Source organism: Dermacentor andersoni, chromosome 5 (genome assembly GCF_023375885.2).
Source record: "Dermacentor andersoni chromosome 5, qqDerAnde1_hic_scaffold, whole genome shotgun sequence".
Lineage (NCBI taxonomy): Eukaryota > Metazoa > Arthropoda > Arachnida > Ixodida > Ixodidae > Dermacentor > Dermacentor andersoni.
In genome coordinates, this window is record NC_092818.1 from 190,104,413 (window position 1) to 190,131,908 (window position 27,496).

The following is a 27,496-nucleotide window of genomic DNA, read 5'->3' on the forward strand; positions in this document are numbered from 1 at the left end:
AAATCCATTCTGCAGCTCCCCCAAGATCTCTTCACGTTCTGCCCATTCCTCCATTCTCATTTTCACCATTTGCATTGCTACTCTGTATATGACTGATGTGACAGTTATTGGCCTGTAGAATTTAATGTTGTCCTTGCTTGCCTTACCTTCGTAAACTAATATCATTCTGCTTGATTTCCAGTCCTGTGGAACATCTCCCCCTACAACTATTTGTTCAATAAGTTGTTGTAATTTTAATTTACTTTTCTGGTGTAATATGCTTATCAATTTCATAGGTATGTCATCATGTCCTGTCGCTGTTCCCACGGGGACCTTGTGTTCAATTCTGTCCCATTCCTTACTTGTCATCCATCTGTTCTCCTCCTCTAATTGTGTCCTGCTGTTGTCATTGTTTCCATTTCGCTACCCTCTGGCTCTGCAACTGCTGCCTCTATTGTTAACCTAATATATTCCTGAGCTTCCTCTGCCTCTACCTTTGTTCCTTCTGGTGTGGTCAGTGAGTGCTGAACCACCTCTGTCTTCTTACTCTGTTGCCTTATGTGTTCCCAAAACTTCTTAGAGGCATTTCTGTCTTTCTTTCGTATCTCTAACAACCACTCTACCCCAACTTTTGCTATCTTGGCTTGAATTAATGCCGATGCTTCTCTTTTCATTGCAAGGTAATTCTCCAATTTTGTCCCCACCTCTTCTGGTGGGACCAATGGCATTGCCACCACTGTTGCCAGGTTGGACAAAGCGGCATAGCTCAAAGCTAGAGAAACTGTAGCCCAAATGTAGCCAAGTATAAAAAAGAGCAAAACAAATTTGTAGCCAATATAGCCAATATAGTATATACATTTTCACATTCGACTGCGGTAATCCCTTTTTGCACAACCCGTCGTAAGAAAAACTCCGTGACACTGTGATGGTTGACCCTTGACATCCACAACAGCGACATCATGCGTGTACACAGAACACCTTTTTGTTGGCCCCGGAAACTCAAGTTTATAGGGGTATTACTCAAGTTCGCGTGTGCGCACCTGACCCTTCTCTGGATCGCACAGCGCCGGCGGAGTGGCAGTCGCTCGCTACCACTTTCGCAGCAGCCCTAACAGTCAGAGCTGTGACCCCTAACCCGCAGTTCGCAGTGAGTTGCGACCACGGTGGGTTCAGGCCAAGGGGGACAGGGTGAGTCTCGACCTAAGGTGTTTATTCACCTTAGAGTACAAGTACCAACTGGACAACAACAGCAAATCACACATACAAATATAAAACAAAACCACAGCACTTCTGAGGCGAAATAAACCGCACAATGTTGGAACCACAAAAGAGGCTGATAAGAGTTCAGCTCACCCAGAGTGGATCCGCGCTCGGGTCCTGGGGCGGAGAGTTCCCAACTTTTGAAGAGTTCAAGAATTTTTTTTCCATAACATAATGTTCCGAACTAAGATTTCACATGCAAAAAAACAAGTTCGATTAAAGCATGTGCACCTTTTGCTGCAATTCGGGTGTACCTACAATATGAAAGGAAAAGCTGGGGTCCACTCGGGTGGTTGCAGAAAGCTGAAAAGACACCTTGAAAAGGAAATTTGCTGTTGACTAAAATTCATTCTAGTCTAGGTATTGGATTTGGCAGTGCTGCTATGTTAGGGAAGCCACCCTAAACTGGTTAGAGCTCAAGGCCTGGATTAATATTGCCATCCAAACCACTAATGTGATCAAGCAGACACAAATGCCAGCTACACTGTAATGTAGGGAACAGCGAGGCACTATATCGGTGTGATGCTCCCCCTAAACTGCATGACGTTGCGTGTGAGGTTAGATATCAAGGTATCCATTCAAATTGCCATTTGAGCTATTAAATGCTTTAGGTTTGAAGCGGTGCCCCATTCTGGCACAATAGCTACCAAGCATCAGACTGGCTATAATATCTCTAATTAAATTAAACCTGGATGGTCTAAGCATTCTGAAAGCTCCCAAGTATCGCAATAATGTGCGGCAAATCTGCCTGAAGTCACACATAAGTGCACTTGCGAGCATTGTTCTAATAGCAGTGTGAAGCAATGGTATGATGTTGTTTACATCACAAACTTCCAGCAACGACTCGCTCAGTAGAGGATAAACATCGATCAGAGGGAAACGTGACTGTAAGAAGGCATTTGAGCTGTTTCTTGTTTGTGATGCAGACGCGCGCCAACCTACTCCCCCCCCCACCCCCCTTGCGTGCTCTTGATAGCGTTACTGTGAGCTCATTCCTGCCCTTCCTTTTCACTAGCTTGCGTGGCAAGACTGCGCTCATCAAGCTACCATCCTTACCAGCACGCACTCTCGCGCTTTTGCTCTCACCTAAAGCATACAATGCACGGGGCATGTTAGGATGTTATCACACTTGGACTTTTACCCGCCATGGTTGCTCAGTGGCTTTGGCGTTGTGCTGCTATGCGTGTTGCAGGATCAAATTTCAGCCGTGGCAGCCACATTTTGATGGAGGCAAAATGGAAAAAAAAAAAGACCATTTACTGTGCATTGGGTGCACGCTAGAGAACCCCATGTGGTCAAAATTAATCTGCAGTCCCCCACTACGGTTTGCCTCGTAATGGGAATGTGGCTTTGGCACTTAAAACCCAAGAATTTAAAGATAGCTTCGACTTTGTATGAAACATGACACTGCCCTGCATCTATGGTCACTCATGGTCGTGCACCACGCAATTTAAGAGGTGCTTTCGCAACTGCCAGATGTAATTCAACCAATTGACCATCTGTGTTCGTGCAAGTTTCCATATATTGTCTCCGTAATCCTTCGTGGCAGCAGTGAAATTTCATTGTATTGAAATAGTGAGTAATCAAACGTTGTTATATCGATAATCAATATACATGGTGTTATATGCACAAGAAGCTATAAAATCTTAAATCAATATACTGAAGTTCGTCATATCGAGGTTTAGCTGTATAAATGTACTTCTGTTCTGGTATTCACCATTGCGGTGCCTCAGTGCTTGGAAAGAGGTGTTTTAATAAGTGCCTTTGGACACCACATGAAAAAGTGCCACCGTGGAAGTGGTCCAGATGCCCTTTTTCAGGGTTTTGTTGAGCCCACATTGTTCGGTGAGATTTACATGGCACGGGCTCCTTTTCCAGGACATTTCATCCCTAAAGAAAACTGAGTGTCGGGCAGGGTTACACCTGTACCTATTTGGATAACCAGTGGCTAACCAGCGGCAGCGGGGGTTCAAACTCACAGTTTCCCAAATCGAGCACTCAACAAGGCCACGTCTGTGGTAGCCATAGAGTGGCATTAAATGTGTGCCATTTAAAATTGACTCTAAAGTTTCAGAAGTGACTCTTGTACCAGAGGCAGTTCCTGGCTGTTAAAAGGCTGGCAAGTGCAGGTAGACCACTTGCAATGATGTTACACTTCATCGGCACTGTTAAGTTGGGCAGTGTTTCACTGAGCACTATGCATAAGAGGTAAAGAGAGAAAAACAAAGGCAAAAAGCAACAAAACGTGGCTTAACCATAAGTCACATGATCTGACTGGAGCATTAAGATGTAGACGATGTTTTGAAAACAACGTGCTCAATTAAGAGTGCAAACCCTCTCCATGCATGTGGCACTGCCTGAGAAGTGGTCAGAACAAGAAAGCCACATGTTGTTGCTCTAATGAACGAAACTAATTAAATAATAAACAGCTAGCTGTACATGGTTCTGTACTGTTGTAGTGCACATCTTTGAAATGTTTGGATTTGGTCGTAGGAGCCGCAGAGCAGTGCCAGTCAGTTTGCTTTCTCGCTTCCAAGATGGCCTAGTTTTGGCAGGAATACAACTGTACATCAGCTTCAAGCAGCTTATTAAATGTAAGCAACAATGCCAAACATGTGTTGCAGAAGATGCTCTACTAAATCTGGCTTTGTGCATATGAGTAAAGGTTCCAAAGTTAAGGCAAAGCATGAATTGTTGCAATATATGTTTAGTTATGCAAGTTGTTCTGCATTTATGGTGAGTGCAAAATAAACAAAATGCGGTACACAGGAGTGATCATGTGCTTCGCTGCTTCGTGTTCCCGTATTCTTTGTGCTGCAACCATTGATCAACCAAATATGAATGCCACAACTACAGCATTCAGCTGTTACTTAAATTGAAGTGGGGACAACATCTCGCAATACTCGCCACAAAGCCGTTAGGGCGGCATTGCATCTGACACCGTATTTCTGAATACCTAATACTAACAACCAAACAAGTGAACAGTAAAACTTTTCATTTTGCACTTGTCCTCTCTTAGTAAAGAAAAAAAAACTTGCTTGAAAAATGACTTGTATGTTCACTTTTTGGAATACATATTGTAACAAAGTTAGTTCCAGGAAAAGCTAGCTGCAGCTCGTATCCTAGAATTTAACGCAATAACATTAAGGCCCCTGTGTGTCGTAAAATCTGATGTCGGTATCTTGCGTCGGACCTCATTTTGCAAAAAGTCATTACGAACCACAACTATGCAGGGCCCCTCAGTGTGGTGCAGAAGCGTTGCTGAACTACGTAATTGAATTCCTCAAAGTAAAATGCGTCAGAAAACTTGTACTGTACAACCTAAACACAACCTACAGGCATGATGGTGTTTAATTGTAATTTGAACATAAAAGAACACATGATTCTGTTACCTAGACACTCAAACATACGAAACCCCTTTTCTACAGTTTCTACCATCCATAGAGCAGTGCACCGCGCTCGGCTCCTTGCAGCAACATCCAGATGGCACTTGCATCCGCGGCCCACCCAAGAGGCCACGTTTCTACCAGAAAGCTCACCCACTCGCCTTCGTAACGTTCACCGAGAGCGTTTCCTACTAAACATTACAGTTACATAAGCTGTAGTTGCCGGCAAGCTTAAGAAGCAGTCGGGGATCTTTAAATGCTGTCATGTTCCACTCTTAAAGGCAAAGCTTAAGTGTCCGCCAAATTTTTCTTGTTCAATTTGTGCCTGTTTTTCTTTTCAGTTCCAACTGTAGAATGTTCTTATGTAGCTTGTAATTGATTTCTTGTTAATGCATGTCTTGTAGTGTCAGTTGCTATGATAAGCTCTTCTTCTTTTGCTGCATCTCATTGCTAATGCTTGTCCATGGTAGAAATGTTCTTAGTCAACTTACTTTCTTTTACAAATGAAAAGCATGGTTTTTGATTATGTTTTGAAAATACATTTTTGTTGCAGCTGTAGACAATTTCACACACTGCCAAACAGTCTTTTCAACAGCGATGTTACTACAGCTATTAGTTGCACAAAATAATTAAGGATAATGTTCCTGAAGTTACTCTTGGGAATCGCTTTCAGTTGTGCTAGTGGTACATTTGGGTATATACAGTTAAACCTCAATGTAACGAAGTCAGTAAACTTGCAATTTGCTTCATTGTATCGAAATTCAATCCTTTATCCAAATAAGTACAGTTGCCAATAAATTTTTTTATATGAAGGGGTGCAGTATTTCTCGAATTATAAGGCAATTGGGAAATTTTATTCCTAATGATGATGTCAACTGTGTTATGTGTAGTGACCCAAAAAAGACAAAGCTGCTTTTCCTGTAGACAAGAGAGAAAGGAGAAGAATAAAACAAGGTTCTTGATGTCAATCTTGAAATGTTACATTGGTGCAGTGTATGACAGGATAGTAAATCTTTTGCTTGGGCTAGTTGGTTCATGCTTGAATGAGTAAAGGCAAGGCGTAAAAGACCAGGACTGAAGGACACAAGCGACAGGACTGGCGCCACTCGCAACTAAGTTTATTTCCGCAACAAGCCTGCCTTATGTAGGTCAATTAAGCCGAATCGCACACGAAACGTTAGAAGTACAATACAGCCATCCACCAACCACTCAGGAATCATATCTGGCACAAAAGATGAAAATTTCAAAATCTGATCTTTTGTCACAGATCACATGAATTTCGGTTGGACTACATGTCCCATTTTGTTCATGCTTTGCTTCTCTCCACCTTCTTACTTGACTGAAGAGTGTCCAAATCTATGCCCCCACAACGGAAACAATATCGAAAGGTATGCTTTTGCTGACTGCACGTGCAAAAAGTAGACCACTTCGATTTGTCATTCCAGATTGTCCGGACTGCTGGAGATGCTGCTTTCAGTTATGGCAAATCTGGCAAATCGCACCGAGCAGCCCCGGAGTGACGGTAATTGGATGAAGCAGCACATCAGGGTGCCCCAGTGTGCACCTGCATACATAGGTACACCTCAAGGAGTATTAATGGTGAATGTTGCCTAGAACACATTTCAATGTGGTCTTAAAGTTAGCAGGAAGGCTTGTCCGAGTTGGCAGCACCTGATAACATCATCATCAATATGGGGTGTTTAATGGCTGCTCGGGCTCTGTGACATTTTGCAGACTGTGTGAGTATTGTCAATGCTCAGGAGCAGTAGCAGACAGTGACAGCAGAAGGTGACCCTTTTCGCAGCAAGGATGACTGAAGTTCGTGGCTGTGATTGCTCCTCTCTTTGCGTGCCAGACTGTTCTGCAGTAACAGCTGCAGGAAAGGCGTGGGTCTCCATGAGAGCCGATTTGTATCTGATGTTACCGGATTTTTGCGACAACCCTGTCTGCACACGTGCCAGGTGCGTCCTGCAGACAAGTGTAATGAAGTCTAGTTACTAAGTGGAACTTCTGTTATGTAGCTGTTTAATTTTGTTGACTGTGTCCTTATCATGTTTAATTTTTTTTTTTTTTTACATTCTACCCTTGTTGCATTATTGTTTCTGTACATCAATAATAAGCACACATTGTTGGTTAAGGCTTTTTATTTTTTTGTTCGCTTGGGTTGCCATGTGGCATAACGGCAGTATGAAATTTATAACTAAAAGCATTCAAGCCCATTTCATAGAGATACTGCAACAGTAAATTATAGAATGTGTTGTTAATAATCTATCATTCAGTCTTCAGCTTGATCACTGTTCAACTTCACACCTCTGGCTTGTACATCAGACTCTGCATGGCGCGATGCTGGCACACATTGTACTGATCTTGCAACCACTGAATACGCATCACCTGTCCAAATAACCACCATGAAAATCGCCACATAAAAAGCAATTGTGAAATTCCTAACGGGAATGCATATCGTTGTCAACAAAGAAAAGCATGGGTGAATACTAACGCAATTTGGTGCTGCACTGGCGATGCGATTACTCTTCCCACTAGTGTTTTCTCAATTTGAAATTCTCTTAGTGACCCGCTTGCAAACGTACACAGTGAAAGTTTGACCAACTTTTGAGTAATGTTTTGAGAATGTTGCTAAAAAAATAAGCCACCCAATATATTCAAAGAAGTGCATGAATGGCTGACCCTCAGCCGGAGTATGGCCAAGTAAGCGGAGACAGAGGATCAGAAAAGGTGTTGATTGCATGGCGTGGACAGCCCAACCAAGACGGTCGGGAAGTCTGAAGAACTACCAAAATGAAAGGACCCTACATCAGGTATCGTCATGTTTTTTAGACACAACCACCTCATACTACTAAAGCAGGATAAAGAATAAGCGTTTGTCGCAATGCCGTAGGGGCCTTTTTTACTAGAAGGCAAAGGCTGCTCTCAAAAAGAACTTCAAAACTGTGTCAGTGAAGGCCTCAAAGATAAAGGCAAAGGCTGTTTTCATGTGCAGGTTGCTCGAGTTTTACTTCAGCTCTACCTTTATCCCGTTTGGAGAAGGCTTTTACGTACAGAAACGGCATATGCATAGGCTCTTGCATTGCTTCTATCTTGTGCAATGTTTTCTTGTTGGAATTTGACAGAGCAGCAACGAGTGAAGGAATCAACTGTAAACAGGTTGTTACTGCTTTTCATTAAGCAGATTTTCTTGTGCTTTTAAGAAAGCAAGCCAGTTGCACATACGATGGTGCCATTGCAGATGTACTACATGTCTTTCAGCACCTTGGCAAAGGGTTAACGTTGCCCATGAACTAATAAAGGATAACGAAATTCAGTTTTTAGACAACGCTGTAACCTTCTGTGATAACCATGTGTGCTGGAAATATAACCCAAGGTCCCAAAAGAAATTGTCGCCCTACCATTCAGCTCATTCGGAAACGGTGAAGTGGACAATAGCCACCCACTGTATCGCACCAGCCTTAAAGAAGTCATGCATGCACAAAGTACACGAAGGCTTTGATATGCAGATTGTAAGGTTACAGGAAGCAGGTTTCCCGCAATCAGTCATTTCAACAATAGCAGAGGCAGTGCTAAAGAAGATAAAAAGCAAAAACACTATTATTGAAAGTGCAAGGGAACACAAGGATAAGAAATGTGAAGTTGTGCTTCATGTTCACAAGACGTCGCATAACTTAATGAAGTTTGTGAAACAATACTTGGAGTTGAGGTGGCGTTCGTGGCTCCCGGCAAGATTGCTGGATTATGTTTGCACATAGGAAGTAGAAATAGGTTGAAGGGGTGCAGAAAAAAACACACCAATTTCTACACAGATTACTGTGTTGAGGTAGTCTATCGAATATCTTTTTTGTGTGGCAAGGTCTACGTAGGCCAAAGTGAAATGTGCCTGAATTTGCACTTGCATGAGCATGAATTGTCAATTAAGAATAACACGAGTGCGCACCTTCTCATCCACTTCTCGGCTTGCAAGTGTAAGCCGCTTCTAAAAGAAGTAAAGATTTTGTGTCAGTGCCATGATAGCAAAACAAGGGAGATATGAGAGGCATACCATGCAAGAAAGAAGGGACTTCATTGTATTAGAGATACCTCAGTTTATCTGCACAACAATGAGATGAGGTTTATCAAAGAGTGTAGTTGGATTGCATGTTGCATGAAGAAATTTTTTTTTATTGGTTTTGCCGCACTTGCACAGTGGTGTATTTCTGGGTGGGACTTATATGTGGTCCTTGTGGAATAAATGTGAGTTGCAAGTCTGCACCTGTCCTTGTTTTATGCTCTCTCTATGGTCGTTACTTCATGCAGTTTGAATTTTTAATATGCAGCGACTCGCCCAACAAGCTCTTCTAAAATATATTTAAAGGCAGAGCAATGCTGGCAAAGGTAGATTGGCAGCAAGGCCGGGTTTAGTCCTCTCTGGCATAAACATTGCACTCTTATGCCATGAAAGGTATTTAAAAAAAAATTAAAATTATTACAAAAGGCACTCAGCAGTGAATTAAAGCACTCTATGTGGTAAGTCTGCTCAGACAGTAGCAAGCTTTGACTTCACAAGCATATGCCAAGTTATCAGCGAGAATCAAACAGTAACACCATATACAGCAGCTACCACCAATTCTCATCCTGAGCTACCTCTTTAAATGTAACCACAATATCGAGGCTGTACTCGGGAAAGAAGAATCAAGCTGTTAAAAAACAGCACAATTTAGCCTCGCTAAAAGCAAGGCGAGGAAAAAAAACCTTGTACATAAAAAAATCAACATTTCTGCATGAAGCAACTAGCAGCAGTTCAACATGCGCGAATCAATGCATAATATACATCCAAGAACGTGAACTGCGTGACTGCTGGTGTGACAGTTTAACAAGTTGCATAAAGCCAACAAAATCTGCTTGCAAGCCTCAGCAGCAACACATAACATGGCAAAGAAGCAGCAAGTAACATTCGCAACCTAAGCGAAATGCCTTAAACCCAACGCTACACGACGGAAAAACGGAACCAAAACATGAAGACATCGTGATCAACTTTGTTGTGTACTCGTGTAAACATTGAGTGCAACAAAGACCGAGAGGTCAGAAAGAAAGCATGGGAACAAGTTTTTCACCCGCACTGGCGATCCATCGCTGCTGTCACGCCCGCACGTGAGGCCTCGCAGGGAATAAGTAGAACCATGCTGACGGCGAGTTTTTGTTTGTATTTGGACACCCCACCACACAAGAATTCTTTTTTGACGTGCCTTGAAGCTTTGGCCACCAAACACATGTGATGGGTGTTGCCTGCCATGGGTGTTTTCCGTCGTTTAGAGTTTTCACTTGCAAAAGGGCACATAGTTGATTTCCAAACGAACTTCAGCAGATACTTGACTAGCAGTCCAATTTCTTACTTTTTGAACACCACTTGTGCAAAGGCCCTCATTCATTACTGCACAGTACTGTGCAGCATGTACAGTACCGTACTGTACTGTACTGTACTCACAGTACTGTACAAAGCATGTGAAGGCTCCAGTGATAGTTCACAGTGCACGACTAGACCAGCTTGCTTGCACAGAAAAGCTTAATGAACAAAGTAATCAGGTATGAGGAGGCTTGTGCATGCTCCCCAACCTAACAGCCATTATTTTGATAGCCTAGCCTAAAGAATGGAGTAAGGTAACCAGGTAGTTGTTGCCATGAATGAAATCAAATGTGTCCTGCATTATGGGCGCTTATTTGTTTTCAACTTACAAAAGGCTTTCCATGGCTTTCCTGGATAGCATGGGCATCGCTATGGCTAAAATTTGCACCACCAAATCTGCACAATAATCTTCTGGCATGGTCGAACTTACAGAAGTTGGGAACTAGGAACAAGGTGCATATTCTGTAATATTTCAGATTTAAATAAATTGCAGTACTTATACAAAAAGTAGCAAATAATTACTTTATATCACGTTTCTTCTGGTGCTTCCTTGAAGTTTCACATAAGAATTCTCAATAACTCTCTGAGCTAATATCGTTTTAATTGAAACCACATTAATAAGGATACAATTTTATGTATCACAGTATATGTTGTGACTGATATGTCGTGAAATAAAATGTTAAGACTTACAAAAGCCTACAAGCACTGAAAATGAGCACATTTCTAGCAGTAAGGAAGAGAGAGATTATTATAAAAAAATTTTGCCGGCACACATACAACTGCTGGCATGCTACTCTGTATTGGGATGGGGAATTGGATTAAGATTCCATAGGAGAGTGGAAAAAAATTAAAAAATAAAAATAAATAGGAGTTCATTGGTCAGCAGTTGAGATAAGCAAGACATCTTTAGAATATTATTGGAAATAAAGCAGGCAAGGAATTCATATAATTGGATGTTACTAGCATAGGTAACTACAATATAGAAATAGAGGTTGTAATGGAGAGACACATAATGGAGATAGGCAATATGCTACATTGCTATGCATGCATATATAATGCCTCATTAGCTCAAGGAGGCTGAGTGACTATTTTTCAGTGCCATCTTTCGAAGGGAATGCCAATGAAATCGTCCCCATGCTGTCGATTTCTCCATCCATCCCTCCATCCATGGGGGCACCAGGTTGGCAGAAACGTGTTCAGAGGGGCTTTAGTCTCCAGAGTTCTGCAAAATCCAATATGTAAGGGAACAGACCAAAACCCTCTAATGACTTTGTGATGTTGCAAAGCTGCCACTCCACAGATAGGCATCATGCTTTTACATTGACGTTAGCACTGGCCCATTAACAACAGTAAAGGTACACATGCAGCAAGGCTATTAGCATTATTAATTCCACAATGCATGAAAGTGACAGTGCCTTCGCATGCTATTCTGAGCTACACGGTCACCTTTACGCAGAGAATAAATTACGGTAGAGCTTGTTAGCTGCACAGCTTGGCTTCATTTTTGCTATCAGGTCGTTGAAAATTTATTGGGTTCATTGAGGCCACAAATTATGAAAGCAAAGCAAATGCAAAGTCTTTATTTGACCAGCAAATCATAGCTAATAGTTGGACATAAAAAGTATGATGTACAGTTGTGCTCAGGCATGACCTGCTTGTCAATGTATGTGAATTGCATCATTGATTAAACATGCATTGAATCTAATACTTTGTTCATTCTGTAACCTACAAGTTCAAAAAAATTTTCATGTCACTCAAAAGTGGAAAATGTTGGCTCGTTTCATTCAGTGAAGCACAAAGTAGTTTCCATCAAGTATATTAAGGATGACGAACTCGAGCATGTTGGTAGTGCTATATGTCCTCCATTAAAAATGGCATAGGTCTTGAACTGAGTGTACACGCTAAATCATGCCAGTATCACAAAAAGTGGCATTGCTTCATTAGTCCATTAATAGTGTGTGAAGGGAAACTGCAACGTGACAAATATGTACAATGATGCTAGGCAAAAATAAAAAAAAAGCACACAGCAGTTACTAAGAAATTCCTGATAATATTGCCAACAAGGGTCCAATGCAAAAACCTATTATGTTGCCCACTATCCACACATGGGGCAATATAAAATGAAGTAGTGCAACTTCAAAAACGGCGCCTAATATCTTGGGCACTGGAACCAAGAAGAACAAAAACAAGTATCTGTCCCTAGGGTAATAAGCGGCGTAGAGGCCCTTCATGGCAATCAGCGTAGCCGTCAAGCCATGGAAGCACTTATAGTGCATTTCAAAGGCATGCACACCGGCAATCTCCTTGTAGTTCGGCAGGATGTAATATGTCATCAGACAGAAAGCGAAGTTAGTGGTGACCGTGAGGCCCAAGAGTGCGCTTAGGAAGCGGTTGACACCCATCCTGCGTTCAAGATAGAAGCCGAGGCCGATCAACGATAACACCGTGTAGACCATGTGCAGATATTCCGTGGAGTGCAATGCCGGGAGGAACAACAGCTTCCACTGGCGATGATCTATCACGAGTGAAGAAGTGACGCACGGACCGTTCACCAGCTTCTTCCAGTGGTGCGGCACAAGGTCCAATTGCAACGTGACGAGCACCGCCGACACAAGGATCGCCCCGTAGGGCAACGAAGCCAGCCGGCTAGGTTCGCGCCGACGGTCATGGTGCGGTCGCGTGAGGCGCACGGGTTGTTGCCCGAGCAGGTTCCAGACGAGGTCGGAGATGGGCGTGATGACTCCGCAGACGTAGGCGACGCCGACTAGGATACCGGCGAGATGACCGACGAAAGAGGCATTCGGCGTGACAAGCTGGATGAGCACCAGTTCTACCCAGACGATTTGTCCGGAGGGCAAGTCAACGATGATGCCCAGAACGCGCCGACGTTGTTCGGGGAAGTAGTAATTGCTAAGTACCTTGAGGGCGAAGATGACGCCTGAGAAGCCGACAGCACAGTGGTAGTAGAACGAGACGTCGATGAACGTGCCCAAGAGATAGTTTAAACCTACGAGCACACTGCTACAGAGTGCAGTAAAGAGGATGATGATGTAAGCGAACTGCGCGCTCCCGAAGGCAGGTTCGAGAAGCTTTCCCTTCCAAATGAAGGAAACCATGTTGTAATACAGGTGCAGACTGTCGCCATGTTCGACCGCCCCGTAGAAGATGCGCATCCACTGTTTCTTGAAAAGAACGGTGTCAACACTAATGCAAGCGCCGGAGAGGTCGCGCCAGGGCAGTTCGAAAAGTTGGAGGAAAACGCACGCTTGAGCGAGTACAGTCAAAAGCGTGACCGGTGGAATGGTTTCTACCCCCACTTCAAACAATACATGGTTTAGGAGCAGCATCACGCCCATCCTGTCACGCTGTTGCCTGCGTTGCATTGCAGCCGGCGTTTGTGTCGTCGATTAGATCGCATTAAACGCAAGTTCGACGCAAGGCTTCTTGCCTACTAAAGCGACACGCAGCAGTTTGCTCGAGGCTTTCACACGAAACGCGTGGTGATGAAACTGAACCGAACGCGAAAATGACACGTGTGCACGTGTGGTTTGTTTTGATCACGACCAATGACATTGCCACGACCACGACCATGGGAATCATCATGATAGGAATGACTGTGAGGCTTGTGTTGGCTGCGATTGCAAGAGGCTTCGTCTAAAACGTGAATGTGGCTACACAAGTCACCGTTTATAAACGGGGACACAAGTAACGCGCCCTTAAAGTAATATTCTCATACAATGTTTTCATTCGCCCATATTACATATTTCAATAATGTTTGCTCACCTACAGTGCATAACCAAACTAAGAAAAGTTTGAACAAACGACGAAGTTTTCCAAAGCGATCGCGAATCTTGTCGTCTGTGCTCCAACTTTAGCAGCCCTCTGATACATTTTACGTATCATGCAATTTTACATCCAATAACAAGCCCTCATAATTAAACGATACATGTTTTGAGCTATAACAAAGCTAAAGAAGCTTTTTACGTGCTGTTTCAGTAGGAAATTAATCATTGTGACAGACGGAACGGTGCTAGTAGTGCTAGCTATAACTCCTTCATACACGTTTCCGCCGACAGGTTAAAGGGACACTAAAGGTTACCAGAAAGTCAAGTTGAAGTGATAAAGCAATGCTTTAGAATGTCCAAGGCGTCAATATAATCGTGAACAGAGCTTTAGTAACCGAGAAATTGAGGTAAATGCACGACACAATTTGAGACCCCCCAGTGACAGTCCGGTACTAGCCCGATGACGAAAGCACTCCTCATCATAATTTATGCCAATAATACTCAACTACGCGTATTAAAAAGATAACTTCATTAGATTATAAGACGGAAGAAAATGTTACTTGTCTACTTCTATTCGATACTAAGAAAAAAATAACATTTTGACGTTACCCTTGAGTAGTATGGGTGATCGAAAGGTTTCGTTTTCGCTCGACTCTGCGCGCTCGACTTTGCGCCGCGTGCGCTTTGGAGTTTCACTTGTTTCTTTATCGCGTCGTGCTGCGGTGGTCCTGCTGGCTCGCGAAACTTGCATTTTGAACAAGCAGCGAAAATGCCACGTCCATGTGATGTCGTGGGATGCGTGAACGGTCCGCGGAACTTGGCCAAGGGCAGTTGCAGCGGCGAATCCAACGTTACTTATCACTGTGTGCCAACGAGTGAACCTCTCCGTTCGAAGTGGTTAAGTGCCGTACCTCTGCCACAGCGCGCTGGCAAAGAGCCGAAAAATCACGTAGTGTGCTCGCTGCACTTTCGTCCAGAGAGTTACGAGTTCAACGCCGACTTACTGAAGTCGCGTGAAGTGCCTTTCAAAGCAGGCCGTCGTCGTAGTAGTACGCAACGACGCCGGCAGCGCAAGCCCTCAACAGCAGGTCACGTTCATCAGTGCTTAAATCGCTGAACTCGAGCCCAGCATCGCGAGCTAATGTGTCGTTGTCAGGGTCATCCATTGCAACGAGCGTCAAAGTTGGCGTCATAAAATAAAGGACCAGCTTATCGTCGTGCGCTTTCCCTTCCGCTAGCCACCATAGTTCCGCTTTCGCGCTGCTGTCGGCTGTGTCTTGGCTCTGTTTCTGGCCGCGCGTTTGCGTTTTGTGGAGAAAAGCCGTAGCGCGGTCTGCGGGAGCCGTTTTACTCACCGACGGCGCAACGTCACTATGAGACCATGACGCCAATACTCCTCGATCGGAGGGCGGGTGATTTGAACTGTGCTAGAAGTACGCGGACGATTCAGAACGCATTTTCTCTTAAAATAAGTCTCTTCTTCGCACGAAACAAGCGCTTCGAGGTTTCTGGGATGGTATTTCAACAGTCCACGTTGACTTAATATTAACCTTTAGTGTCCCTTTAAGTACCGCCAACTATAGAGTTTCCTACAAAAATTACTAGAGGGAACTCTGGCGCTAGTGTCTACGGGAGCTGCAATGGGAGCGTTTGTCCCAGCATGGCAATTATGGGAAGTACATGGATTTGCCTAAACTTCGTTTTTTTTTTGGCTTCAAACGGCTTTATGACTTCGTAAACTCGTCATTTTTAACAGCATATTGCGTAATAAATAATTAAATAAACATCATTAAAATTGCCCGACGACAGCATTCGAACACAAAGATTCTAGCACAGAAGCCTGACATTGAAACCATTAAGCCACGGACGCATGTATCGACGAGCGAATGAAACGCCCTTATGAATTTATCGGGGGCATGCCAGTGCCTTGGGACGCTTGGCGCGTTTCGATTTGGACACTTGGACAAGCTCAATCGTTGCAATTAATAGCAATTGTATGCGTTCCCGGCATCTTCTGCACTTCGAAGAATATAGATTGCGCTGAAATATACGACAATAAGATTTATATAGCGTAATATACAAAGCCACAAGAACATCTGAATCCACAAGCACGAAGATCAGACAAATCCATGTACTTCCCATCATTCCCATGGTAGTACAACTACTGCAGCGCCAGAGTTCCCTCTAGTAATTTTTGTAGGAAACTATGCCGCCAACCTGCCCTCCTTCTCCACGCTCCTCTCCCACTCACCTCCTTAGCTTCCGGCGTCAAGCGGAACTTACGTGACTGCAGCTTCCTGTTCCGAGTGCAAGTGACGCTTTGTTCTTTAGCGTTGTTTACTTTCGCGTCGCTGGAGAGGCTTTAATTGCACGAGCTGCGGTTGAAACTGTGAATGCGATTCCATCCAAGAACCACAGCCTACGTTAACCAGCGATCTGCTCGTGTTCGCTGCTTCGCGTCAACCTGCGACGGCTTGTGGCACGAGCGACAACGTACAGTGGAATGTAGTGCCTGGGCGCTTGGAGACCACTGCCCTTTTTCGTGCATTTGAAAAACAGCGACCGCGAACTACTACTTCAGCGGAATACAACAGCTTGTCCGCTTTGCATTCTTCTTATGGTGACTGCCACAGCTCTGCTAAGCACGCGCGGGCGTCTCAACCATTGGCGGCGAGGAGTTACGGAGTCGCCATCTATCGGAAGCGCCTCGCTGGCGTACTATGAGGGATCACGTGGCGTGCCCTTCATAGGTTTTGCTGTCAGCGCTCACTGAAAACACCACGCGCGAGCTCTCCCGGACATTTCTGTAAGTACTTTCGAAACGAGAGAAGTTTTTTACTGTCTAAATAATAATCTTGGGCAAACTGAAAGCACACAATCGTTTACAGACGCTATCTCTTTACCGAATGCGTACAGTGAACGCCACTGCGCGCGGTCGCCGTGATGGAGTCTCCCGAACCGGCTTCTTGCGTGGAAGGTAGGTAAACGCTGAGAGCAAACTATGTGAAATATGTTCTTATAATGTTTGTATAACTAAATGGAGCGTAACAGAACGAAGCCTCAATGCAGCGATCGCGCAGATTCGCAGCAACCGACTGCGCGTCTGCATGCTTGTCCGCGCACTGTTTCGCTTTCTCCGCGCGCGCGTTTTCGCACCGCGCCATGAGCTTTAGGCTGCAGAATATGAGCATTTGACAGTATAAAAGCAACCATTGTTGCGTGGGCGCCATCAGAGCTGTTCAAAAATAATTTCATTGTAGAGACTTCGACCCCTACGGGGACTGTGATGTGCCGTCGCGACGATTCAATCTTTTTTTTCTTCTAAATTCTGTGACCTTTCAATATTATTTCTCGAGTTGCGTCGCAGTGTACGTTTATTAGTGTTCTCAGCGTGCAATTTCCCGCTGCTCCTTTTTTGTAATCCAGTACATTAATTCCTAACACAAACATGACCAAATGCCATGCTTTTTTTAAATGTGCTTCTTACCGCTGCCTTTCCACTCCACTGAACTTGCCAGTATCTATAGCATCGACAAGTTCATAGACAAAACCGTCATGACATTAGTCGTGCAGCGGACTGGCGCGACCGTCTCAGTGCGCGTTTTCAGAACATCGCAGACGGGGCGCCGTAGCAGAAATCTTCCTCGCGTCTGTGCTTGCTGCACACCCGAGTTGTAGCCGATGACTGTTTGCCGGTTTTATGTTTCGCGAGCCGAGCTTCACGCAGCTTCTTGTCCTGCAGCTACGTGTGAATAAGGATGACACCGACCTCCGTTACGTGCGTCCGGCCCTGTGGCACCGAGCAGTAGCCTACCATGTTGCGCGCCTTCAAAGGCAGCCGTTACCTATTGTAGTGCTTTCAAGCGTTGTAAAGGAGACACTCGAAGCGGGATAATTTCGCCACTAAATGAGGATCGCAGCGTACGAGGGAATTTAAACTCGTTTTCAGCTCGCTTCGGCGCTCCCGAAGCAGCCGACGCGGCCGATATGTCCACGTGATCCCTCCTAGCACGTCACGCCGACGGTGGCGCCAGCTTTTCCAGTGGTGGAGCTCGAGGCCAATAGTCAAAGCGGAAATTCCCGCAGCGCAACTAGCGCAACTCCAGGAAGCGAAAACGCCGGAACCGGAAATTTTTAAACCGGAAGTGCCAGAACCGGAAATACCGGAACCGGATTTGGTGTGACGGGAAAAGGCGGCGCACCTCCATGGCGGCGCACACGGAGGAAGGAAACGTGGCGGCGCACAACAAAGGTTGTCGCTACTTGAGAAAGCGGCGGTGGCGCGTGGATGGAGGGGTTTTAGTGCTAGCCAGGCGCTCTCAACATGGAGGAAGGAAACTTCCTTCCTCCGTGCATCATTCCCATGTAGGTTGAGGCAACGCTCATGAGAGCCCCCGTAGACACTAGCGCCACATTTCCCTCTAGGGCATTTATTTAGAAACTATGATTTGAGGGATCTCCAGCCGTTTATGCGCAGGCGCGAGTAAGAGCGGGCGCGAGAGAAAATCTTGGGCCTTTTGCTCATGACTGCCTAGGCACTAGGGTGGAAGTTTCTTCTGTGGTTTTCTAGCTCGTGTTGTAGGCGTTTGTCCCTAGGCGTGCCGGCACTGCGTAGTGGGGTCGAATTTGTTTACGCTCGGACGCTGGCTGCCGGCGCTTTAATATAGGTGAAGCAGCGGGCAGTGGCGGCCGATTTGGCGACCGCTGTGTCGGACAGACTGTCTCGCACCTGCGGCGCTCGTGCTAAGTCAGTCGAGGCGGATCATAGCTTTCTCGCGCCTTACAGCCATGTACCTTGTAAATAACATCACAGATGTTTCTGTGGGAGCAGTAGCGACCGTAGTATAGCCCGGGCCGCATATATTGCAGAAAGTCGCGGGGCGCGGTACTGCTGAACTCAGCGTCACAAATTGGCGGCTGGACGTAATTATATTTATTCAATCGAATTTTTTTTACTAATTGTAACAACGTGCCATTATTTCGTATTAGTGGCGGCGCCTCCAGGACACATAAGCGCAGCAGGAACACCAAAGCTAGAACCTGAACTGGTCCGTGGGTTGGAGCTCGTCGAGGCCTGCGCGTGCCAGGGGCGTATAAAATCGGCTATCGCGGACAACCAAATTTTTTTATGCGAACACCCCCTGGCACGCTTCGGCCTCCGTGGCCCCAACCCACGGGCCGCCCTGTTTCCAGCGTTGATCCCCCCGCTACCCCCTGGGTGCCCTGGAGATTCTGCACCGCCTGCTTTATTATAACCTCAAGTGCTCTCCTGAGGCCTCCGTTTACCGGTTACATGTGCCTTGCCGGAGCAGTGCGTGTAAAAAATCCAATCTATCGTCGCGACGAAAAAAATTGGCAGTGGCTTACACTGTAAAATAATTTACACCCTAAAAGTGAAAAAGGGTGTAAAATGTCCTTAACTCCCACCCTTAGGGTGTCAGTTATATAAATTGCATCCTAAGGGTGTGGGATAGACACATTTACACCCTTTTTCAATTTTAAGGGTGTAAATTATTTTACAGTGTAGCTCGGCTACGCCAGGATATACGTAGCGAAAGCTAAGGCATAGCTGGTTAATCTTGGTTGCAAGTCCAGGTTAGTCCGGTTGTCTAGCTATGTTGCGGCGTTCAGCCAGTCGTTCGTGCGCTGTTCGTCTCTTTCCTGGGCGATTCGTTTCCACTTCATCTCGTTCCGATGTCGATTCCAGGCCTCCTCCTGCTTATCAGAATTGTCGCCGTCCATACTGCCGCCTCAACTGTGGTTGCGGCGCCCGCGAGCTCTCCTTTTCAATCCTCTGACATGTTATCAGGCATGCGACGCAGCTGGCGAAGCGAGCGGAGGCGAGCGCAACGACGAGGAACGCGGTATGACGTCATACCAAACGGCGGAAGAGGAAAGGCGCGGCGCTGCGCAGCGGCGGTACACCTGTGGCTCGGGGCTACTAGTAGCGCATGCGCAGTAGTGACACGGGAGCGAGAGAGAGAGAGAGAGAGAAATATCCGCGGCGAGGCGCGCGTTGTGACGTCATGTGCCTCCTCGGAGCACCGCCGCGGCGAAATCGGAAGATCGCGGCCAGTAAAGCTTTCGCTTTAAAATATGGCATAAGTGGGCTGTCAGTTCTTAGCGGTCGAGCTTCTGTGTTGGAGGGTGGTTCTCTTAGCGCATGCTGGACTTCGTCACGGAGCAGATAGGCGCGAGAAGCGTGGGCGCGAGCTTTGAACTTACATTGCTACGACCCGCCGGAAGTGTGTTCTGCCGACGCGCCTCAGAATTAACAAAGCCTACGAATCTTAGCGAAGCAGCCAGCGCTCCTCTGTTTTTCAGTGGGACGTTGAACAAGACGACGAAGACACACGCCGTAATTGCTTGAGTGTTTCTGTTGCCGGTTGACACTCGCACACACAGACCCAAAACACAACTGTCAAGCTTACACACAACGCTTGAAGGTCAGCTTGTATCGCGAACAAAATGTGCAGCGAGAAAGACACCGCCCGAAAAGCTTATTTCGCTTTTCAGAGGCCTAGAGCGGCAGTAACAGATTCAGTAGCGTGGTTACCATAGCAACCGCGCTCCCGAACGTCTTGCTGCCGCTCTAGGCCTCTGAAAAATGAAATAAACCTGGATCAAGCTCGATCCAGATCGGCCCCGATCGCGATCAGAAGTGTACGCGTGACTGAAGTGATATTGCGCAACAAAAAACGACACGGACGTAAGAGAAGAACACCAAGCGAAAACTCTCAACTAAGTTTATTGTACCACTGAATCGGTTTTATACATGTGAAGCAGTGTAGACTGCGCATGCACTTACATGAAAATGAACTGCGCATTCGTGTAACATAGTTACGAGTCATGTGATGCCGCCTCCAGGAAACTTGGTTCTTTTTCTGTGACAGCCAGTGAAGGGAAGCTAATACGCTTATCACCCATTTATCACCCAACGTATATGACAGAAGTGGCTTGTTGGCTCGCGGCTCATACGACCAACACGTGTGGCTGTCCTGAAAGATCAGGCGAAGATCAAGAAAACGAAGAGGCCTATCTACCGGCAACTCATGAGTAGTTTGAATGGGAACTAAGCACTTCTGAAACGGATGGAAAGTGACATTTCATTACAAGTGCAAGGCACTGCAGTTTTTAAGTTATTTTGATTCGTTGATGACTTTTTAATTTTCATTGACTGCTCTTTTGACGCCTTCATTCTAGTAACTAAGGAAGCGTCAGAAACGTTTCAGAAGTGCTTAGTTCCCCTTTAAACTACTCATGAATTGCCGGTAGATAGGTCATCTTCGTTTTCTTGACCTTCGCCTGAGCTTTCAGGACAGTCACACGTGTTGGTCGTATGAGCCGCGAGCCAACAAGCCACTTCTGCCATATACGTCCGCACACTCTAAGCTTGTTAAGCGGGCCATTATCAGTTTGTGCTTCAAGAATGTCTTTAGCAAGTCTTGCTGCCATGTAGTGGATGTAAGCTTTGAAAAGCAAACTCGACGTTTGTCCTTGGCTGGGTATCCTAAAGTGGTGCAACTGTCTGTCGCGGAACGCAATTTAAGAGAAGCGCGATCCAGCATGCAGAAGTCAGTTGCCGATGCCCCTCCCGGCAAACGCCCTAAAGTAAGCATTATACGTTACATGTACGGGATATCCCATAACTTGAAAAAGATGGCCCAAAGGGCGAATGTAAGAGTTTTTTTTTTTTTTCTGCTCCCAACAAGCTCGGCAAGCTTTGCAGGTTGACGAATCCAAATGCCGTCCCGTCCGATAAGTGCAGAAAGCATCACCGCAAAGAGTTTGTCGAGTGTGTCTACCGGGTGGTTTACAACATCCCGCTTTCATGTGGGAAGCAATATATCGGACAAACTGGGCGTTGCCTCAATGATCGGCTCCGCGAACACAGCAACAGCGTAAAAAATGGCACCGGTGGGTTCTTGGCGATTCATTGTTGCTATCATGGGTGCAAACCTATCGAGGACGAATGCACGATTGTTTCCCGGGGCAGGACGCAGCTCATCCGTGAAATAACTAAAGCGCAGGTGATTGCAAAATTGGGTGCTAAATGTATTAGTCTCCCTTCACTGGCTCTCACAGAAAACGAAGTAAGTTTCTTGGAGGCGGCATCGCATGACTCGTAACTATTTGACACAAATGCGCAGTTCATTTTCATGTAAGCGCATGCGCAGTCTACACTGCTTCACATGTATAAAACCGATTCAGTGGTACAACAAACCTATTCGAAAGTTTGCGGTTGTCTTTGTTGCGCAATATCACTTGAGTAATGGATTACCACCTTGCCCAGAATGCTGCTCTCATTAACTCTTTCCTTACCACGGCACTAGGCATCGTTCACCGGTGAACGAAGTTTTTGAGCGCGCATTTTAAAAAAACCGCTACGCCCCTGGACTTGTGGCGCCATCTCGGTGATTGTATACAAAGTAGAGTTTCTGTTTCTGCATGGTTCACATTTTTACCGCGCGGCGGCGATTTTTAAAGGGCGCGCGAGCTCAAAGGTTGATGAGCACTTGAGCGGGGCGATGGCGTCGACATCCGAAACCGCGCGCGCTCGAAAGATCGCAGTTTCGCGCGATCCCGACGATCCTGCAAGTGATATTTTGGACTTGTCGAGCACAGATGATTCCGACATCGATGTCGCGTCGTCGGAGTTCAGCTCAGATGCGGAAGATGCTGCCGATCAGCCGGGAACATCAGCTGTTACCCGCAGGTAAGTTTCGGATTCGCTGTTCGCTTTGTTTATGCATAGCTAGAGCCGGTTCAATGGCCGTGTTGGTGTCCAAACTATTATTTTCTTTATTTATAGAGTGTCCACTTCATTTGGGCAAGATGTCCTTCCACCAGCTCAAAGAAGTGTGGAGTTTCGACCCCAGAGAGCTCCGGGCATCGACCTCGGTATGATGCTCCGTAGCGGTCCGAAGCGGCTGTCGCGAGCGCTCGATGTTTTTCGCCTTTTCTTTACGGCGGAGGTCATTCACGCTATTTGTGCAAATACTAACAAGTATGCATGGATGCACATCATCGAGAAACCGACGTACAGTGAGAAGGATGGTTCTTGGAAAGAGGTAACCCCAGCGGAAATGATGAGGTTCATCGCCCTGCTGTTGTACATGGGAGTACTGGAACTGCCACGGCTGCATATGTATTGGAGTACAGCAAAATTGTTTTCCGGGCTCCTCCCTCCAAACATTATGCCAAGGCGACGTTTCACCGCGCTCCTGGCCATGCTGCATATTTCGGACCCAGATACAAACAACGGCGCTGCCGCACAGAAGCTAGACAAGGTGTCGTGGCTTCTTGAGCACATGAACGACTGCTCCGCGTCATTGTTCCAGCCTTATCGCGAAATTTCAGTCGATGAAAGAATGGTAAAATCCAAAGCGCGGTCTGGAATTCGGCAATACATTAGAGACAAAGTTGTGAAATGGGGCTATAAATTATGGGTTCTTGCGGACCCAAAAACCGGCTACACCATCCAATTCATAGTGTACACAGGGAAGCGTGAAAAACCTAGTGCCAATGGGCTGGCCTTTGATGTGGTCACTAAGCTGTGCGATAAGTACCTTGATCGTGGGTACATTATATATATGGACAATTTCTATACTTCGACCTCTCTTCTTGTGCACCTCTTGGAACGCAAGACACTAGCGTGCGGCACAACACGAAAAGATCGCCGGGGATTCCCCACAGAACTGAAAGGCGTCACTTGGGAGAAGAGAGCTAAAAGAGGAGACGTCCGTTGGCTGAGAGACAAGGGAGTATTGTATCTTCAATGGAAAGATCGACGTGTTGTGCATATGGTTAGCACTGCACACACAGCTAACTCGCACGTGCTTGCCAAACGGCGAGAAAAGAAGGATGGGAAGTGGCAACAAATCTCCATAAAAAAGCCACAGCTCATTGACGAATATAACGCCGGAATGCTTGGAGTCGACAAATCCGACCAACTCATTGCCACGTACAATGTTTTGAGGAAATGCGTCCGCTGGTGGAAAACGTTATTCTTCCACTGCATCGACATCGCAGCTGTGAACAGCTACATTATTTTTCAAGAATATCGCACGCAGCATCCCCAAGCATCCGAGCTTTCTAGGCCTTCTCGGTATGACCAGCTGGCCTTCAGGACAGAGCTGATTGGACAGCTCCTAGAGCTAGAGGACACAGCACCAGTTCATGTCCCTCCCTCGCCAGCTGCACCACGCACAGCTGCACAGCACAAGCCGGAAAGAAAGGACGTCCGCCGAAACTGTAAGAAGTGCTATGAGGAAAAGAAAATTCAACACAAGACGAATGTGTTCTGTCGCACATGCAATGTGCATTTGTGCTTCACAACGAGAAACTGTTTCGGCGACTGGCACACCAATCTGGCTGAATGAAACATTTGTGGTTCCAAAAGTTATTGATCTGCAACTTTCAATTTTTCTGTCATATTGTGCTATGGAGTGTTAACTATTTTGTATATGTCATAAGCTTTATAGAATTTTTTGCTCAGAAAATATAAGCTAATCATTAAGAATGTTTGCGGCGAATTTCATTCAAGCTTGTGTTTGCTAATTTTTATTACGCATTTTGTTATAACAGTTTTTTTTTCGAAATGTGCTTTTTCAATGTCCATTTAGTACACGCGTTTTGGAGTATAATATTGTACCATAAGTTAATCTTTTCCTTGAAAAAAAAAATCGTAAATAGGACCTATCAAGAACTTGAATATTTTACTATGCGTCATGCAATTTTTCCTAACACAAAGAGTACTTAATGTATGGGTGTAATTTTTTGAAGAAATGTTGCCTAGTAATATACCTACAATTTGTATATTTTGAAATCTCGCTAAAATTTTTTTCTGCCAGAGATATTAGTCCTTAATCAAATTTTTTTTGAAATTTTCTTGTTTTTTTTTTTGTTCAAGGATTTTATTATGTAAATAATTGTTTTTATATATTGTTAAAATAAATAGTATTCGAAAGCACGTTCATTTGCCTTCACTTTTATGTACTGCATGACACTTTAAACTTAGTAGCTGTTGCACAAAAAATTCTTTACTAAACCATACAAAAAACAGCCAATTTCCCCGTGGTAAGGAAAGAGTTAAGTACGTGTCACACCGGTATGAAATTTCCTTGCCTCCGAAGGAGAAGGCAGAGATTGAGTTTCTTAAGACAAAATATAGTACAATTGTATAAGAACACGATAGAATAATAAAGAACCTGATATATTTACTATGAACGACGAAAAAGAATGTTGCCGATGGCGTGTACATCGCACGCTGCGAAAATCTGCAGACAGCAGGTATCTTTATTCTTGGCTACTCGAAGCTTTCTTTCAGTTGATTACAGATAGGCTAATGTCAGAGATCATATTGTTCTTTACTGAATTTAAATCGCAGATATGCTTTTGCTGGTTGAGTGGTTCTAAGGCGGCACGTCGTCTCCGTTACTTGACGGCCCGTAAAGCTGCGGTTTCTAAGATCTGTGGACCGTGGAACCACACAGAAATTTGTTGCCATCGTAGACCTAGGCGTCGGAGCAGCGTACCGCTCTTCGACGAGGCAGAGCAGCGCGTGCCTCTACATGGCGTAACTTTTGTATTACCAGTCTTTTGTTCATCGGACAGTGCTAGCCGCTGTCGCCACTTGTTTAATGCGTATACTGTGCCGCATTGGCGCCGTGGTTTGATTTGCATTTGTGTGTGCATAATTATCACGTTCTGCGCAAGGCCAGCAGGAACAGTGAACCGTCCACTGAACCCGTCACGCGGCTCTGACGTCGTTGCCTGCATGATAAACTGCCGCAACCTCAACTACATTTTACGCAGTTTCTCATTTTGTGCTTGCAGTACACCGCTTAAGCCATTGTAAAACGGCTGCTTCAAAGGGGTTGCATTTATTCCACCTATTCCAAATCACGTGTAAGCACGTCTATAGACACGTGAAGTGCACGCGCATAGAAATCTTCACAAGAAGATGTGCGCTCTAGTTATATTTTTGTGTTGAACCCACTAGTTTATCAGAGTGTATCTTGTACTTTTTTCTGTATGCGGTTGTGCCAATGTCCTTATACTGCACTTCGAATGCATTGGAATGCGCCTGCTTTGAGTAGTGTTTGAATTTGCTCATGCGTCCACTCTTACATCGCTCTTACAATACAGGCTCTTACATCGAACTGGGCCACCGCTCTGCGCATCTCCAACCTCAAGACGCAAGACTGGGCAGACCAGCGGGCCCGAGAGGCGGTGACGAGGCAAGGCCTCGAAGTCCCCTCCTGGGAGACCTGAGCCCGGATCGTTAACATTGCTGGATTTTCTACAAAGTTGTTTCCATCCATCCATTAGGTGTGTTGCACGAAAACCGTGCTGTGTGTTTCGCATCTCTTGCGTCAAAGTATATTGAAGCTCATATAATTTGTGTGCAATGTAAGTTCCGCTATGTATTTGATATGTATATGTATACAAATGCCTAAGTGTGCATGGTCATTCTATGTAGGTTCTTGAATGTACTGTATGCTGCTGTCAGCAGCACGGAGATGAAGTCCAGTTATGCGGCATAGAGTCCCTTTCAGTTTTGTTTACTTCACAGTTGTGTGTTGTGCTGATTGTAACTGCACCTTACAAATGCTCTGCCGAAATAAATAAAAGATCTCATTCCTGTTCACCGTCTTACTAACTCCATGTAGTGCAAAGAGTGTGTCGTGTCAGCCAGCCACAAGGACACACCCATTGTCTGCAACTGATCACGCGACAGACTGAATAGGAGCTTCACAAACTGGTTAGTAGCAAACAATCGGCCAGCCCCTCTTTCTCTAGAACATTCATCGCTTCAGCACATATACAGATTGGTAAGTTACCACGAAAAAAAAAGACGTAAGTCTATAGCCCATTAAAATGTTCGCCTTGCCAGATCCATTCACACCTCTGAAAAACGCTAGTTCGGCGCAAACGTGACCCCCATGGCAATTGCATGTGCTGAAAGAATGAATTTACCGGTATGTGCAGATTGGTTATTTTTGAGAAATAAAAAGCTAAGCCTATAGGCCGTTCAAATGTCGGCCAAACCCGATCCAATCACTTCTCTGAAAAAGAGAGGATTTATTTATCGCGTAAATCGGCGTCAGCACTTGCGTGGGGAGCGACGTATGCGAAGAACCAGCGCGTTAGAGAGGACTTATTGAATCTGGCTGAAACAATATTTTCGTTGGCTACAGGCTAACCGTTCTTATCTCACAGAAAAAAAAATTATTCTGAGCTTATTCATTTATTTATCGTGTAAATTGGAGCCAGTGCATGCGTGGGGAGTGATATATATGCGAGGAACCAGCACTTTAGAGAGAACTTATTGAACCTGGCTGAAACATTATTTTCGTGGGCTATAGGCTTACTGTTTTTTCGTTTTTCCGAGAAAATTATTCTGAGCTTATTCGTTTATTTTTCGTGCAAGTCGGCCTCAGAACATGCGTGGGGAGCGATATATGCGAAGAACCAGTGCTTTAGAGAGAACTTATTGAACCTGGCTGAAACATTATTTTCGTGGGCTATAGGCTTACTGTTTTTTCGTTTTTCCGAGAAAATTATTCTCAGCTTATTCGTTTATTTTTCTTGCAAATCGACCTCAGAACATGCGTGGGGAGCGATATATGCGAAGAACCAGTGCTTTAGAGAGAACTTATTGAACCTGGCTGAAACAATATTTTCGTGGG

General features: G+C 45.2%; 2 protein-coding genes and 1 long non-coding RNA gene across 3 annotated transcripts; 2 read left to right on the top strand and 1 right to left on the bottom strand.

Annotated features, from left to right (window-relative positions):
- Positions 1-11,568: 11,568 nt before the first annotated feature.
- On the bottom strand, positions 11,569-13,802 carry LOC129385180 (uncharacterized). Its single transcript, XM_055071430.2, has one exon. The coding sequence runs from the start codon at positions 13,398-13,400 to the stop codon at positions 12,051-12,053; it is 1,350 nt and encodes a 449-aa protein (XP_054927405.1). The 5' UTR covers positions 13,401-13,802; the 3' UTR covers positions 11,569-12,050.
- A 2,367-nt stretch (positions 13,803-16,169) lies between these two features.
- LOC129384843 (uncharacterized) lies at positions 16,170-26,454 on the top strand. Its single transcript, XR_008612468.2, has 2 exons — positions 16,170-16,608; positions 25,953-26,454. It is a non-coding gene; the product is annotated as an uncharacterized lncRNA (long non-coding RNA).
- On the top strand, positions 22,785-24,892 carry LOC140218427 (piggyBac transposable element-derived protein 4-like). The gene has a single exon (XM_072288132.1). The coding sequence runs from the start codon at positions 22,820-22,822 to the stop codon at positions 24,182-24,184; it is 1,365 nt and encodes a 454-aa protein (XP_072144233.1). The 5' UTR covers positions 22,785-22,819; the 3' UTR covers positions 24,185-24,892.
- Positions 26,455-27,496: the final 1,042 nt, after the last annotated feature.